The sequence below is a fragment of the Apus apus genome, chromosome 1 (genome assembly GCF_020740795.1).
Source record: "Apus apus isolate bApuApu2 chromosome 1, bApuApu2.pri.cur, whole genome shotgun sequence".
Taxonomy (NCBI): Eukaryota; Metazoa; Chordata; class Aves; order Apodiformes; family Apodidae; genus Apus; species Apus apus.
This window is the reverse complement of record NC_067282.1, coordinates 190,417,725-190,435,059: the sequence shown is the minus strand read 5'-3', so window position 1 is coordinate 190,435,059 and position 17,335 is coordinate 190,417,725. Positions and strand designations below refer to the sequence as shown.

Below are 17,335 nucleotides of genomic sequence, written 5' to 3'. Positions count from 1 at the left end.
TAGACTAATTTTCACAACTGTCTGTTGTATTGGAATTAGTTTTAAGTTTTTCATTAGACCAACAATAAATGCTTGGTTTCCCCTATAAAATGCATTTTCTTTCCTGCCCATAACAAGTTTTTTAGGGTAACACTGGTCTCAGAATGCACTTTAATGCAATAAGCATGGTAAACAACAGTGGCAACATAAACAAGCACTACATCATAGTTTAATTTTATCTGAGCAAAGAATTTGTAAATGATAGAATTTTTTTCTGTAGTCATAGCTCCACATAGCTAAATAACTTCTGCAGTTCTAAACTCTGCAGCAAAAATTATTTTTCTAAAATAGAAGCTGCCCCATTGTATTACAATGCTCTTTTTTTTTTTTTACATATCCAATCTATTTGCTCAATATGACAAACAGATGGAAGTATTAGTTTCAGTGTGATTGCAAATCAAGTGTATGTATTCCCTTGACATAAAGAAAGAAAAAGGATTAAAGAAATAGAACACAATTAGCTAAAATCAGGATGATTCTCCTGCTGTAAAAAGAGATATTTGTTTCAGAGGTCTCTCTCCTCAAAGGGAAAGGGGTATTTAGAAATATTTCAACCATCAAAAAGTGAGAGTTAAAGAAACCTGTATATCTTATATTTGTTTGTAGAACTACTTTTACTATTTTTCATTTGCATTGCAGACAGGAAGGCATACTGGGAAAAAAAAGCGCCTTTGATGAATATGTGATACATGCTAGGATTTGCATTTCTCTTCCTATCTGTCTTCCTTCACTACAAAAGAAGAATCAATTTAATTAATTAGATTTAGATAGCAAATGTTTGTAAGCAGCTTACTTTGGAAAGCAACTATAAAAAGAATAGCATATTTAAAAAGAGCTTTTCAAAGATAAACTAAAAAGGTAATATTAGAAATGCAGTCGCAGACAGCTGATGGGAAGCACAACGTTTCACTGCATAGTGCAATATGTCTCTCAAGTTTTGAAGAGTAATTCAGATAGACTCTTGTGCTGTATTTTCTTTACAAGAAAACCCAGGCCCATGCGGCAGGCATAAGGCAACGTTGCCAAAGGTGGTTATGGCTTGGCTTCCACAGCCATAGAGGCTCTTAGTGTATTAAGTTCACAAACTGGTTGGGAAGTTGTACCAAGGCTAATATTAAGACCAACACTACATTCTGCCTGTGGTTTGAACTTCTTCTGAAATAAAAAATAATGTTTTAGTGAAAAAGAAAAAAATTGAGCTAATTTTTGTATTGTGACTAATGTTTATGTCTTTACCATATTCTATTGTGCTGTGAAAATCTGTCAGAAAAAATAAATTAGGTTTGAGACAACAACCAACAAAGATTTTTGTCACATTGTTTTGCTGTGTTGAGAGAGGTTCCCATTCTACAGCTAGGGTTGGAGTTAGGGCTTCACCATCTATGGCACTGATCTGCTCTGAAGCCTGGAGGACCAGGCCAACAGGAGCCCCACGGGTTTCTCCACAAATGCACTTGGGATGGATAAGCCCAGACATGGCTGCAGGATGGGGTCTGAGCGGCCAGGCAGCTGCTCTGTGGCAAAGGTCTCAGCAGACAACAAGCTGACCATGACTGATCAGGGCACCCTGGCAGCCATGAAGGTTAAGAACACCCTGGGTGTGTCAGTGGTAGCACAGCCAGCAGGCAGTGGCAGTCATTTTTCCCCCAGGTCACATATGGTATATTGGGTGCAGTACTGGGATCCCTGCTATGAGACAGTCAAGCTGCAGAGACAACACTGCAGGAACATTAAGATGATTAAGGAGCTGATGATTGAACATAATAAGCAAGAAGAGCAGAGGGAGCTCTCCTTGTGTAGCCTGTAGATGGGAAGCATGAGGAGTGGTCTAACTGCTGTCTTCCTGTACTTAAGTGGAGCAAAATGACAGTGTGAAGAGTCGCCTCTGATGAGCATGACAAAAAGGATGACAGGCAACAGTGACAAGCTGCAGCAGGGAAATCCTGACTGGATACAGGGGAACAAGTGGTTAAACACTGGAAAGGGTCACCCAGCAAAGCTGCACAATCCCTGTCTCAGAGAGTTTCAAAACCCAGCTGCAGAAAGCCCTAAGCAACTCGACCTAACTTTGAAGCAGGCAATGCTCAGAGTAAGAGGACCAGACAAAACACGGAGGTCACTTCCATCCTCCATGATCCTACCATTCTTTGATGAAAACAGCAGGTTTCCACATTTTGGACAACATGAAATAGTACTTTCCCTGCTAAATTAGCTACCATGCTGTGATGGCCTCATGATATAGTGCTGTATTTAAGATTCAGGTTAGATTTATGGTAGGACAGACATCTACAGCAACAAGTAAAAAAGTTACTGAGTTTATAAGGTTGGAATAAATTAAGCTTTAGATAATAATGAATACCTAATTTGCATAATTAAAACTCTCTACCTGGAAGCTATTAAGAAAAGGCTAAATATAGATATTAGAATGTTAGAAGCATAGAATAATGAGGTAAAACACATTTTTTATTTCAAGGGGGATGATAAAGTAAGTTTTGAAGCACGACCCCTAAAATTTCCCTGCCGTTTGGAGTTTCTGTGGTGCGAGTGGCTTCTCAGCCAATGCTGTGCCAAGGCAGGGTTAGTCTTGTAAAAGGTGAACTCAGGATTACTGGCAGCTCAGGAAACAGGGCTGAGCTACAGTTCAACAAGAGCTGAGAGGGACCCTTTTCTGATGCACACAGATCATGATCAGTTCTTGGGATCCAGGTGGCACCAAGAATGCTTGTGTTAGGAGTCTGCTTCTATAAGACACCAGGTATCAGAGGAATTTAATTCCATAATGAATTCATGGGCTGGTACTTGGAATTAGGTATGCTGCAAGGGTGAAACTGGACTGAGGGTTAGGATTAGTTCATCTTCAACAATTATGTATATTGAATTTATCCTTGGGTTAGGTGCCCAAGCTTGTTCTTCATGAAGGTTAATACTGAAGCATGTATAATATTCCTCCAAAAGGCTTTTAGAAAGTAGAAATTTTAAAAAAATACAAACTTTTTAAGTGTCTTGCCATTTTAAAGGGTTAATTATGTGTCTTGGGAAACTCATAAACTGGACAAAAAATATATTCTGGAATCAAACTTCTTCTAAATTTGCTATGTATCTTCCTGTAGCTGTGCTAACCATGTCACTATGAAAAGATACACCCAAACTGTAAATGACTAAGGACCTGAAGTTAATATTTAAAGTGTAACATTAATTTGTACTGAATTATCTGTTAAACTCATGAAGGTTAATTAGTTCATTGTTCATTTCTGTTCTCTTGAGCTCGCATAAAGATGACTTTGGCCTAGGTTTTTTAATTTTATGCAATGATTTAGATATCCAATATGTCTAAGAATCATACTTCCTCTAATTTTTCTCTTATTCATGCAAAATGAGATTATTATACAATTTTTAAAGCTACTCAATTGGCAAATCTATTTTTTGTGTGTGTGTTTATGGTTAAATTCTGAACCAAAGATGTAAATATTACATGGGGAACCACTATTCAAATAAATGAGCTTTTTTTTTTTTCTTTCAGGGAGCTGTTTACCTCTGAGGAAAATTCAGAATGCAACCCATGTGACTAATGGGTTTAAAACTTGTAATTTACTTTTGTTTTATGTTTGTTTTAGCATTTTTCAGTGTTTGGCTTTTGGTTTGTTTTTGGTTTTTTATACACAAAAGACCATAAGTGTTGATGAAGTTACTTTCTCAGCTTTGACAAATGCTGGTTGTGCTGGCAGCTAGCCAGCATCTTTTTGCAGAATATCTTTAAAACAACCATGTTATAGTTACCTAAATAGTAGGGTAGCTTTCATAGAATTCTTGCGGCTCTGACTCTGGAATGTATGCTGCTGGTGTCTGGCAATTGCTCCAAACTAATTCCTTCTTCATTTTGGAGGCTGAATGTTTATTCCACAGTTGGATAAATAATGTGTGAAGCCATTTGTGAGCCATATCTTTTTATAAGGATGCAGAAACTTTCTTTAAAGAAGAGGAAACAACAGATTCTTGTTTATTGCAGATACAGAATGATGAGTCCTGACAGCTATTGGCACAGTTCAGACTATGGTACAGATGCAGTTTAATCTTTCATATTCTTCTAAGTAATGAACTCTAATTTACCTCCCATTTGAGAAATATTGTGCAATTCTAAATGGTACTTTAAAACTGAAAATAAGTAATGGATCAAGTCTCATTTGAATAATTTGTGGATATGAATAAGTACATTGAAACAGCAGACTGTAGCGTGAGAAAACAGAAATATTGCACTTGTACTTTTCACACAGGCAAAGAAATAGTGCAATAAGTCCTCCAAATTTAGCAAATGTTAAGTGTGGGCCTGCACCTCATTTAAGTTCGGAAGATTGCTGCTGCCCAACAACACAGTTATGAGTTCAAGCATATGGTTAAATGCATTCCTGCATTAGTGCCACAGTTGTTCGGGAAGATAGTCACTCTCATTACAGTATTTGGGCTACAAATTTTCAGCCTCATTAAAACCCTAATTGCTTGAATGTTACCATGAAATGAGGAAAATGTGATGGACAGTGTTCCCAGAAGACAATCCACATGCTGTCAACAGCTTAAGGTATTTTAATGTTGTGGAAAATAATTTAAAATTAATGAATGATGAAATAAATTATGATGGAAAATGAATAATTTTTTTTTTTTTAATCACTTTGCCCATCTGAGGACCATTTCTATTTCTACAGAAGAAATAGAAACAAGTTCTCATTTATTCTCTAGATATTTTGGTGAGCAGCTAAATGTCATTACTGTAAGTCACACTGCCTTTTTGATAGTTCATTAATAACGCAAAATCAACCTATACCATAAATTAACATTTGGTAACTAACTATAACTGTCATTATAAAATGCAATCAAAATAAATGCTGTGAAAATTTAGTTCATCTATATAAATGAGTCATGAGTGATTGAATTCAGCTTCTCACAGAGCTGGTTTATTCATTTTGGAGCTTGCTTTGGGTAAATGGACAAACAAAGAAGACTTTGCCCCACAGTGACTAATTCTTCAGAACATCTTGAGTACAAAGACCTCCCTTTTTGCTTCAGAGACCTCCCAGCTGCCTACAGGACAGCCAGGCTTCCACCCCACACGGAGGGGCAGAGCAACCCAGACCTTGCACAGCTCCTTCCCTGCCTAGAAACCTGGTGTCTGCACGCTGGGAAAAAAACTATAAGCTCTGTAGAACCCAGCTGTACCCAGTAGCTCAGAAAATTACATTTAATATAAAATGGGAAAAATTCTTCAAGTATCTGAACAAAAAGACCTTTCTGCTGGAGGCCTTTTTCTGGAAGTGAAAGCCAAAGTGATTTAATGGATTGAAGTCTGCTTTGCCAGACTGAACATCTGACCATAAAGATTATATCATAGAATAATGATTAATAATTGTGGGAGTGGAGGTTTTTAATAGTATTCCTAGCATTTCAGTTACTGTTGTTTGAGTCTTTGTAGGTTGAGACATAAAATCAATTGCAGAAACCAAATCAACATCTTAGATGGTATTGATAGGGTCTGTGATCCCCTCAGAAAGTCTTTCAGATGGAAAATAGAGGATATTTTATATCCTCTCAGGATTTTATAAATCTTTCCAAACACAATTCCTTCCTTTCCCAGAATCCAGGTAATAGGACTCCATTGTGTGGGAGAGGCACTTTCTGGTTCCACATCTAACCCTGGGTTGTCAGACACCACAGGGCACCTTAAGGTGCTATGAAGTTTTTATTCTATTAAAGTATAGTCACGTTCACGTTTATGCCCAAAGGGAATTTGTTGGTTTCTTCCACAAAACAAGTATAATCTTGTGGGGGGGGGAGAAATAATCAAGAAGTGAATGAAGTAATTAACATAAAAATCAAATTGAGCTTTCAAAATGAATTTGAGATACAGCCTCTTTGTAAGCCTGACTGCCTGAAAAATAGTGCATGGGGGGATGTGGCAACATGCTGGGATTTCATTTGTCTTTGGCAGAACACAAAAACACCCACAACTATTTTTTTTCTGAAACGATGAAGCGATAGACATGATTTGGCACTTATGGTGACAGGTTCTTTAAAACTTCACTATCTTGGCTTACACTGAGAAATTTGTGAAAGAAACTGTTAAAAAGCAATTGACAGGAAAGTTTGGGTTTGCTTCTTGCTTGTTATTTAGAATATAGAGTGTTACACTGACTCCACTGAGATACTTCTGGGAAGATGAAAGACTAAGTGAACCTGCTATATCATCCAGATTATACATTGATGTGAGTTTGAGTATGTGACTGTTGACAAGTTATCCAGACTGGCCCATGCTATAACCCTCACCATGTACACATTTCTTTGGATATTTATAGGTAAGTAATAGATCAGCAATCGGTGGTCCCTGATGAAATCTGTGGTGGAGTCCACACAAAAAAATTAAACCTGTGGCTATTTTGGCAAAGCTACATATTTCTTCCATGCTCTAATCAATGTGAGCTGAAGTCTTCTCTGTGGTATAAGGAAATTAAATTGTGGGCATAAGTAATGAAAGGCACAACCTGATGGAGAAGGATGGTTGAAATGTAGCAATTTGGGTATTGCTGCTCTTGGGTTAAGAGTTGCTGTAATGATTTATTTTTTTTCCTGAAATAATTGAGTTTGAATTTAGTTGCAATGAAGAAAATTACTGGAAAGCATGCCTATTTGCTGTCTGCTAATTTCTTCTGAATTAGCTAATCCATGAAGCAAATTTTACATATTAGGATTTTGCCTCCAAAGATGTATTGCTAATGGTGGCAGTGATTTTATGAATGCTCTGGAAGCAGGCTGAGGGAAAAGATGTGGGTAGAGACAGGACAGAAAAAGACATAGTGAAGTATATTATCCCTAAATTATTTGTAATACATATTTTCTGCAAATCAGCTGATATTTCTTGGAAAAATGAAAGGCCTCGAGGTGAGTGAGCATGGCAAGGAAGGACAGGAAAGAAAAAAATTCCAGTCTTAAAGGGTAGTCCAAGAACATGGGACATGACTGAAGAGGAGGAAATAAATTTCCTCTTCTGAAACTAATGTACTTTCCTTAAGTGTTCAACTGATCTTGGGATTAGCATGTTCAGGTTTCATTTTGGGGCTGTCTAAAGTTATGATCTTTGAAAAGAAAATCTTTGATTGTTTCTTAGACCTCTAAAAAAAAATTGTATGCAGACAATCTTTTTGTCCCCATTCTTGCTGCTACTTTTGCTTTAGCAGCACCTGAAATTCCTGCCATGAGCTAGTAATGAATTGCCTTTCTAGAAAAACTGCTCTAAATGCATCCTTACATTTTTCTGGAAACTTGTCCAGAAATGAAATTACAGTTACAGGTGTAGAATAACATTTCTTCATTCAGAAAGACCTAATTGGTTTGATTCCTTGTCCTTTAAAAGTATATCTGAACTGTAACCTGACTTCATTGACTGCTAAAAGCTAGTATTAAAAATACTCCCAAATCACATGTTTAGAACTTGAGATCCATGATACATGCTTCCCTCTCAGATGAGAGCCAGGCAAAGTGCTCAGTACATCTACAATTCCTCTCTCCAAAGATGTAGAGACCTTACTATGCAGCATTAAGTGCAAGATGTGAAATGGATTCCATGACACCTCCTGGATGACTCTTGAGAGTGCTTCAGGGGTCTTTGCCATTTTGAAGAGCTCTTGAAGAAACTGAAAACTGTGACATAAACGGATGCTACTGCTACTTAACCTGGAATTGCTGCACTGATCCTATGGAAGAATGCTTTCCTTTGGATGTGGAACAAAGGAGCCTTCTGGTTGTGCTGCTGCTGCTGCTGCTGTGTCTCTTCTGGCCAGCATCAAACTGGAAGAAAGCTTGAAATAATCCAGGAAACTTCATCTAGTGATACTGGTACTTTGATAGATAACACAGTCAGTTCTTATGTAGATAAAAAGTGAGAAGTGAATATTTGTTGGATACCTATTTGTGTGCACAGAATCAGTCAAGAGGTTTACAAACAAACAGATAAACACGTTACTAACTTTGTCAGGGTAGAGAAGCAGTGAAGTCGTTAGCTGTCTCTGCGCTGATGACTCACTAACATCCTCATGCTTATGCCATGGTGACAAGGTGCTCTTTCCTCCTGCAGACAGCACGGATACATTTCAAAGGCTTTGAAACATAGGCCTAGGCACTTTTTACTGAAGAATGTATTATCCTTGACACCTGTGGGACTGCAGACATGAGCCTTTGAAAAATTTGGTATTTAAAGTGAAAACCTTGAAGAAGTTAAGGTTTCTTTTTTACGTCTAACCTCTGAGTCAGACACGTCCTTTAGACTTTACTATCACAAAACTAGAACTTCTTAAGTATTTGAGTGTTTTGAAAGCAAAGTACAAAATTATGGAGTTATAGAAGATAGTTCACACTAAAAGAATAAAGGCAGTAAACATACCCATCGGCATGTTGTATTATGGATGGTAACATTGTTTCAGTGCTATATTCAGCAATCAGAAAGGACCAAGTTATGGCTAAGTTCATTATTTAGGTTCTTGAAAGAAAGAATTTGACAGCAGCCAAGATAAAAGGATAGTATTTACTGGACATTAATTAATTAATTACTGAACAAATACTTGAGGAAGAACCAGGAAATATGGTATGTTCATCAGAAATCCAGACTTAGCAAGCAGTATTTTGGTTGTCATGAAAATGGTATTGTGCTATACAGGTATACAGCTGTTTTGTCCCAGTAACTTAGAAGCTCACTTCTAAGCTCACTCCTATATTCATCCACATATTCGTTCACACTGATGGAAGAACAGATGCCATTTCCAATTCCTAACTTCCTACAGAATAGTTTGTGTTGGTTTTCTGTGTGGGTTTTTTTTTAGGAGCACAAAGGTTGAATAATAAAACTTCTTTTCTTCATATGTCTAATTAATGATCTACAAGGCAGAAAGCTGAGTGGGTGGAGGGGAGTAATCAATGTTTGCATCCTGTGGCATTTAGGTTCAATTATACTGCTGGAACCTGGAAGCAGTGATGTTTTAAAGCAATCATTCCATGTTACACTTCAGTTATTCTGGAATCTGCAGTTTGTTCATAGTTTATGCTGTGATTACTACAAGTATACCCCTCATTCCCTAAATTAGGTTGCACATAGTGAAACAAGTTATGTAGATAGCTGACAATTAGCAACAGCTGACAATTAGAAAGTAACAATCCCAAAAGAAAGCAAGGAAAATATGTTCTGCTTTCCACTGCAAAATTTTCACAGTTAATGACCACAATGAAATGGCAGTACAGCACATGCAATGCACAGCCCTCATGTTTCCTTCACACTGCTGATAGTTATTTGGTACGTAAATTCCAGATACTGCCCTAATACTTAGGCATTGCTCCATTGTTCCAAACAGCTCACTGCCATTTAAGAATGAGCAAATACAAGGTGCCTCTCTGGAATGATAATACTGTATGTTAAGCCTCATTGGTGTGTAACTTTTAACTACCCTCTGTTTTAGCTCTTTGCTTCTCCCTTTCCTGTATAAATCATTCTCAGTGCTTGACAACTATGTATTTACTCTAAAGCTGAAAACATTAGAAGACAAAATAGCTGTGCCTTTATAAACATGATGAGAGAAGATGGGTATCTCCCCAGCAACACTGAAGATCTGAATTTCCTTTACTCCTCCACTATTTTCATAGGATGCTCTGTTTATGGAATAACCAATAAACAACTATTTCAATTTTTCTAAGTCAAATAAAACATTAAGATCAAATAATATAAAAATGATCAAAACAACCCCCCACCTAACCCAAAGCAGTGATCTGAAGTGGATTAGTAGGGAAGAATATAATATTGTATCACACTTTCACGATATGCTTCTAAGTTACCCATGTCTACAGTTATTATAATAGTTAGATAATGTACAGTAATATAGTTATTATAGTAACTATTCATGCCTCTCAAGTTATTAATGCCATGCCCTGTGGGATCCATTGATTATGTTTAGATTTTTATAGTAGATTATAAAAGAGGAAGGAGCAGTACTATAATGCTGAAAAGGAGTTTTATTTTTTCCTTAAAAACAGTTCTTTAGTTTTTAGTCATCTAATACCCCATTTGTACGCAGCATTAGCCTCTCAAGACACCAGGGATCTCTTCAAACTACTATATGGACAAAGATGATAGTGAACTAAATTTGCCTTTGGTTTTTAGTTTTCCATTTGGGTTTTTTCGTTGTGTTTTTGGTTGTTGTTTTGTGTGTGTGTGCTTTGTTTTGTTGTTGTTGGGGTTTTTTTGTGTGTGTTGTTTTTTGTTTTTGTTTTGTTTTAATTTCAGCCGTAGGCTTCCTGGTATGGCTGCCTGCAGACACATCTAGAATACTTTTGAAGGTACATAGTTTCTTGGCTGTACCAAAAACTTGAAACAGGCTGGATGAAGATTTTGGTGATACCTGGCAAGTTGCTTTGTGTTCAACAACTGCAGAAGTGAAGGAAAAGGAAGAAAAGAGACTTCAGGTGGTAATTTCCTGGAAAGAAAAACGCAGAAGCAGGCTGTGAAGTCAAAGTTTCTGAATAAAGATATCAGTGATACCTTCCTTGAGTTTCTGCCACTCAAGTTGTGTTTCAGATGTACGCAGTGCACAGAGACTCTGTCTTCTGTATTGCCACTGCTCAATCTGTTGCTAACCAGGTGTCTACATTCAAGTTCTCTGTCCATCATTATTTTTATGTACTGAGATCTTGCATTGAACTTGAATTACGCCAACATGAACTGAGAAAACAAAATTCAAAATTAATGTATTCTGATGTTTGTGGCTTTAGAGTTATTTTTGTCTTTTACATTAAATTTATTTCTGTGTGGAAAGCCACTAATGGCCAGAGGAGAGGACTTCTGTACAGGGTTTGGGGTGGCACCCTGTCATCTTTCCCTCTCCCACACACTGCACGACTACAGACACGGCACTTCATTTGCCTGTGTCTGACCTGCCCATCGGCGATGTAGCACCTCCGCATCTCACCAAACTGCTGTGCTGTGAGAGATGAGCATCGATGGCTGCCCAAACGCCAGGAGATGGGCACAAAAGCAGCGCCCCAGGGCTCAGAGCCGGAACCGCCTCCAGGACCGCGAGTCGCCGCGCACAGACCCGGTGCGGGTGGCGCCCCCTGGCGGGCAACGCTGCCCGGACAGCCCCGGCGGCCGGGCGGGGAGCTCCGCTCCCGCGCGCCCCGCCCCGCGGGCGCCGGGAAGTCCCAGTGCTGCTCGGGGAGCAGGGGCAGCTCGCTCGCAGGCGGGGAAGACGGGAATTCCCTGGCTTAGCTGCGGGCGGGACTGAAGTTTCCGTGCAGGGGCCGAGGGGGAAGAGACCGGAGAGGCGCGGGAACGAAGACATTCGGGACCGTCCCCTGAACTGGCTTCCACCGGGGCCCCTCCCAGCTCCACAGCCTTTGCGGCCGCGCTGGCCCCGGTGCCGTTTCACCCTCCGGGGACTCCGGCGTCCGAGGGGAGCAGGGCGGCGGGAGCGCTGCGTCCCCTGGGGCGGCGACGAGCCCAACGGCGGCCGCTGCCGCTCCGCTGGGGTTGCCGCCCGCCCGCCCCGCACGCCGCCCGTCTGGCCCCTGCGGCCGCCCCGCACACGAGCCGGCCCGCACCCCGCGCACCCCGCTCGCGGTGACGTCACGGCCCCGCTGCCGCCTCGGGGTGCGGGCCGGGGCCACGGGCAGCGGCGCCGCGCTCTGGAGCCCCGCCTGGCACCGCCTCTTCCCCTCCCTCTCCGCCGGCCTCCCCTCCGTCCCGCCCACTCTGCCTCCCCGCGCTGCCCCATGTTCGGGCTGGAGAAGCCGGCGGGGCGGCAGAACCTGGGGATCAGTGGTGGGTTCCCGAACATGGCGTCCGTGGGGGATTTTAACGTGCTCAGCTCCAGCATCCCGGCCACCAAGGTGGAGCTCTCCGTGTCCTGCAGGTACGGCTCAGGGGCGCGCTGCCCGCCCGCTCAGGGTCGTCGGAGGGGGCGAGCGGGCGGGTGCCCGCGGGGTGCCGGGGCGGGGGTCCCTTCGCCCTGGGCTTGTCGGCAGAGAGGGAGCAGTGGTCGGGCGCGGGTTGCCCTGCACATGCCCGGCGCTGTGCGAGGCGCTTTCCCTCCTGTCCCCGCAGATCGTGCGGAGGGCGGGTGAGGTGCAAATCCTCAGCCCCGAGCAGAGCCAGGGAGCAGCCCCCGGTCTGCTGCCGGTCCGCTTGCTGCGCACTGGGCGTGCCCGGGGCAGGGGTGGGTGCTGTCGGTGGAGAAGTGCCGGTTCTCGCAGCGGCTGCCCAGCCGTCGGCTTTGTCGGAGCGGAAAACTGCTTCTGCTGCCGCCCGACGTGCTGCCCGTGCCGCTCCCGGCCCGGGAGGCAGCGCCCGGGGGGCACCGGCGTCGCGCCGCCGTGGGCGCAAACCGTGTTCTCCGGCAGGTGTTGAACTTCTGGAGCTGTCCCAAGCTCCTCGGGTGAGGACGGGGAAAACTCCTGTCCGGGATAATCCTTTCATAGATGGTTTGTGTCCTTACAAAACTATTACGAAACCGGACGTGTTACTCGTCATTTTTTTATCGTGACGCTATTGCCAGTAAGTTACAAACATGCCGACCCGTAACACAAAACCCTGTGTGCAGTTTTATTCCTTGACATTTATTTGGCCGTGGCTTGTGTATCGGTATTTCAGAAACCCTGCTTTCTCCCTTGAACCACAGATAATTTCCCATTAGAGGTCTAAGCGTATTTTTTATGTGTGGGCTTTTATATTCAGGCTACGCACCTTCCTTAAGTATTCCCCAGTAGTTGCAGATCACTGATTCCTTTCAGCAGCAGAGCTGGCAGCTTCCAGCGGATAAGAATAGTGTTGTTTCCTGATGGGAAATGAGACAAAGTTTGTGCTACAGATCGTTGCTCCATTTTTCTAACGTAGTTGCCCAGGACTTCCCTGAGGACAGAGCGACAGTGCTCTAAACTTAAATTGTCAGACCACTCCCTCTCTTTCCTAAGTAGATAAAGTATGATTTGATGTTCTTTCTAGGGTGTGCTTCAAAAGAAGGCTGAGCCGATGAGAAATAGAGCAAGATTGAATTTGTGATACTGCAACTAGGCTGATATATGAACACACTGCCTGTCTCTGCAAAGTTTGCTGGCAACAGCCACAGAAGAGCCCAGTCCCATGAAGTGTGTGCTGCTATGTGTAAAAGCAATCCAGGACCTTTAGTCTTACTTCTAGGTTCTTTGAATAACCTGACAAAATTACTGATGTCAGAACATCTATGCTGAATTTGACCCACTTCTCTTATATTGGGAGTCTCTTTCATTCCAAGTATTGCTTGTATATACCTGCAATGTTTTGTTCAAGCCTTAGTTTTACAGTGATTTGAGAATCCATCAGATAGTTACGGAGATTGTCAATCAATTCTGACCGTAGTTACCTTTCTTGTAACTAATTCCAGTATATAGTTTACAATGTTATTTCTCTGTAGCTGTCTTCAAAACCACTGCTTTTTTTAAAAAAATTAATTTTTATTTCCTTGTTTAAAAAAATCGCCTCCCATCCTGATGTGTCTCGGTGTCAAATGCAGAAGCATGGGAATTTCCATGGTGATCCCTTTCTTCTTTATGTGCTGGAATGACAGCTTTTGATTACAAAATAATGCTTAAAAACTGAGTGTCAAGTGAATTATGAAAGAGATTAATGGTTAACACATTTGTAATTCATCTGTAAACACATACATTGGCTAAAGCTCTTGAGAAGTAGTTTTAAACAAAATTGTGAAATATAACAAGAGCAAACTGCAAAGTTCAGAGAATGCTGAAAATTCTTTAATAATTAGCAGTTGTGTATTCCTTAACACCCAGAGAGAAATGCTTTTTTAATAGTTTGGGTCTTGATATCTGAAGAGCTGTGGAGCCAACTAGTTTATACCAACTGTTATCAGCTGATAACTGGTATAACTATTCTTTCTTCCTAGATTTTTTTTTTCTTCATTTTTTCACTTGTTTTTATTACAGGAAGTATGGGAGCTTCTTCCAGTTTGTCCAGTTGTAACTTGATGGTCAGTGAGGCAATGCAAGCTGTTTGTGGCACAAAATAAATACGTGACTGTATTCTTTCTTCATATTCAGTAAGAATACAGCTTCTCTTCACTTAGTGTTTAATTCTGTATGGTTCGTCTGTCATCACTTCCCAAGTTAATTTGCTCTGCATGCCCATACTGTCAGTGTTACCAAATTAGCCAGGTTCCAGTACTATGCAGATGGCATCGCACTCTTCTTATTCTGCAAGCCAGCCTGTTATAGCTTCAGGGACAAATGTCATGACCCAGGTAGGGCAACCCAGGGCGATTCAGATTGGATTCCCTTGCTTTCTTATCTCCTTTCTCAGAGAGGAGCCTGGATGCGGCTGGATCCAACCTTAGTCTCAGACCTGGCCCTTCCAGGGAGAGTGATTAAAATGTCCCAGTCCAAGGAAATGCTCGACCGTCCGATACCCCTTGATCGCATTAAGGTGAAACAGCACTCAAGGCCTGTATTTGAATATTAGGCTTAATTAAAGCTATAGAATGAATACTGATACTTCAATTATTATCTCAGGCTACACAATCATAAAAGCTAATTATTTAGATCACAAGAGTAACAATGCATGAATGTTCAAGCTGCACAACCTGAGAAGAAAATCATGGTTAGGCCTTGTGTACTTAGTCATTTTAGGGAGAGAGAGAATAGGAGAAGAAAGATAGAGAGACAGATAACAGAAAATCACCAGTCCTGGATCCAGTGTTGGGCCAGCCGACAGGAGAAAGTTGGAGTCAGTGAGGCTCCCAAGGCCTAATTTCCTCATTTAGCAAGGATGAGTAAGTGTGATTGAGTCATAACATTGAGCAGCTGGAGTGGACCTCCACCCACTTGCCCTCAGTTGTTGTACGTGCAGGCCCTAGGCCATGTGCAGCCATCATCTTTGTCTTCATCCTCTCAGGCAGGCCTTTTGGGATGCGAATGAAACTTTGAAAGGTTACAATGGGGTTTTGACACTACTTCCCTTAGGTCCTGAGGGCTGGCCCCTCACAGCACATCAGGTAGCCTTTAGAAGTGCATGACATAGGATTAGAAATTGTCTATGAAAATTATCAGTGTTTTGGATATCGGGTAATGCTCTTTCTGAGTTTTCCTTGTGACTAAAAACTTAAATTTATTTCCATGGCTTATTGAGTTTCAGCATTGGCTGTAGATTTACAAAAAGCTAGAAATTAATTCTTTCTGGTTATTACTACTAAGTGCCTATCAAACAAAAAGCTCACAATTCTTTTCTGACTCTTGTAGATTTCCAAACATCTGAGTTTTTTTTTATCAGGAATCTGTATTCTTTGGTACAAAAGCCGTGTCTAACATAGCAGAACAACTTAAATTTGTGTGATCCCAGAGGGTCCTCTGGTGTTGGTAATAGTCCACTATTGTCTGGAACAGTTGTTCTGGTAGCTATCTCCCTCTGCACCCTGTAGCTCCTCCATGTGCCCTGAAGGGCATCCATGGTTTGATGAACATTTCACTGTCACCTGGTATGCAGTCTTCATTTCTTGTGGTCTGGCATAATTTTGCATAATTGTCATGGGGTTAAGAATCACAATCTTGGCTCTCCAGTCATTGTAGAGTAGAGAACGCAGGCTGCTCTTTATCTTTTACTCCACTACTTTTTTACAGTCCAAAGTTTCCTCTTTCTCTAAAGGGTATTTGCACTCGTTGCAGTTTAGTCCCAGCCTGTAACAACCAGGCCTTGGCTCACTCACCCCCAACTGTGGGTTTGGAGGAGAAAATACAACTAAAAGCTCATGAATTGAGACAAGAGCAGGGACATTTTTGCTTCCAAATTATGGTCATGGGCAAAACAGACAGACTCAACTTGGGGAGGGGAAAAAAAAAAAAAGCAGCAGAACAAGAGAGGGAGCAAGACCTGATCTTAAATACCATCCTCCCACCCCTTCCTTCTTCCCGGGCCCAAATTACTTCACTCCTGTCTTCCCCTCAGCAGCACAGGGGGACAGGGAGTGGGGGTTTAAGATCAGTTCATCACACATTGATTCTGCTATTCCTTCCTCCTCAGGGGGGGGGGCTCCTCACATCCTTCCCCAGCTCCTTTGCAGGGTCCCTCCCATGGGAGAGAGTTTTTAATGAACCTGTCCAACCACAAGGTGCAGTCCATCAGGAACAGAGTGCTCCAGAGTCAGCTTCTCACAGAGTCACAGCTTGCTTTGGGAACAGTCACCTTGCCTGGTCCTCCGTGGCTGCAGATCCACATCTGCCCCACTGTGGTCCTTCACGAGCTCCTTCATCGTGCTCCCCCATGGCTTGCAGGGCGACAGCCTGTCATTTCACCATGAGCTGCAGGGAAATCTCTGCTTGGGCAGCTGCTCCCCTTCCTTACTCCCCAACCTTGGTATCTCTGGTCTGTTTTTGCTTTCACCTTCCTCTCTTCTCTGCCCTGCAGGTCTTTTTGCATTTTAATTTCCCCCTTCTTGATTATATTACTCGCAGAGGCTCTTCCAGCTTCCCTAATCCACTTGGCCTTGGCCAGAGGTGGGGTTGCAGTTGGAGCCAGGGGAGCTACCACCAGTTTCTCAGTGGAGCCACCCCTGTGCCCCAGCCGCTCTAACCCAAGACAATGCTGACTATAGGCCTGTGTCTAGACTTGAGTCTTCACTTACCATCTGTGTGTGTAAACTTGTGGTCCCATGTGAACTTGAGGTGAGCTTCAGGTCACGTGTCTCATCCTGTATTTCCCTCTCTGGTGATATTCTGATTCCAATGTAGTTAAATCTTAGAAAAACTTCATATTCTGTTCCCATCTTCCCTGCTATCAGTGCAGTTATATGTAGTTGGCTGAGCTAGCATATTTAATGCTGAGAACACAAGTAGATGATGTTTATCACACATCTTGAAGTTTGTGCTGTGTGTGGACATCTGAGGTTCAATGTAGTTCAATGGGCTTTCAACGTTGTTTTTTTTTTTTCACTTTGTGTTGTGATTTTATAAGGGTGATTTATGCTCCACATATCTGACCTAGCTGTTTGTTTTTTTTCCTGTAGTCTCCTGATCAAGGCACAAGCTTAATGAAACCTTATCTTACAAAAAAGGCCAAGAGTTTCATTATGCCTCATTTTTATGTTTATTTACTGGATGAGGAGTTATCAATCCGAATTATCTTCTTGATAATGATTTTTTTTAATCTATAGGAAAGTGAAGCTGTAGTTTGATCACTTTTATTGCTTCTAGTAGTGTATCAAAGATGACATGGTTATCTGAAAGATAGTTAAAG

At 41.8% G+C, this 17,335-nt stretch overlaps 1 protein-coding gene across 6 annotated transcripts in view; it reads left to right on the top strand.

Moving 5' to 3' along the window:
* Positions 1-11,739: 11,739 nt before the first annotated feature.
* The window catches only part of CPNE8 (copine 8), a 90,362-nt gene continuing 84,766 nt past the window's right edge, over positions 11,740-17,335 (top strand). For 4 of the 6 annotated variants that reach the window (XM_051630012.1, XM_051630041.1, XM_051630031.1 and 1 more), the window contains exon 1: positions 11,825-11,972. In XM_051630012.1, the coding sequence (XP_051485972.1) occupies positions 11,833-11,972 (140 nt within the window). In that variant the 5' untranslated portion in view covers positions 11,825-11,832. Of the gene's footprint in view, positions 11,973-13,060; positions 13,204-17,335 lie in introns of all 6 variants that reach the window. The other 2 variants (XM_051629993.1, XM_051629987.1) reach the window with 2 other exon arrangements.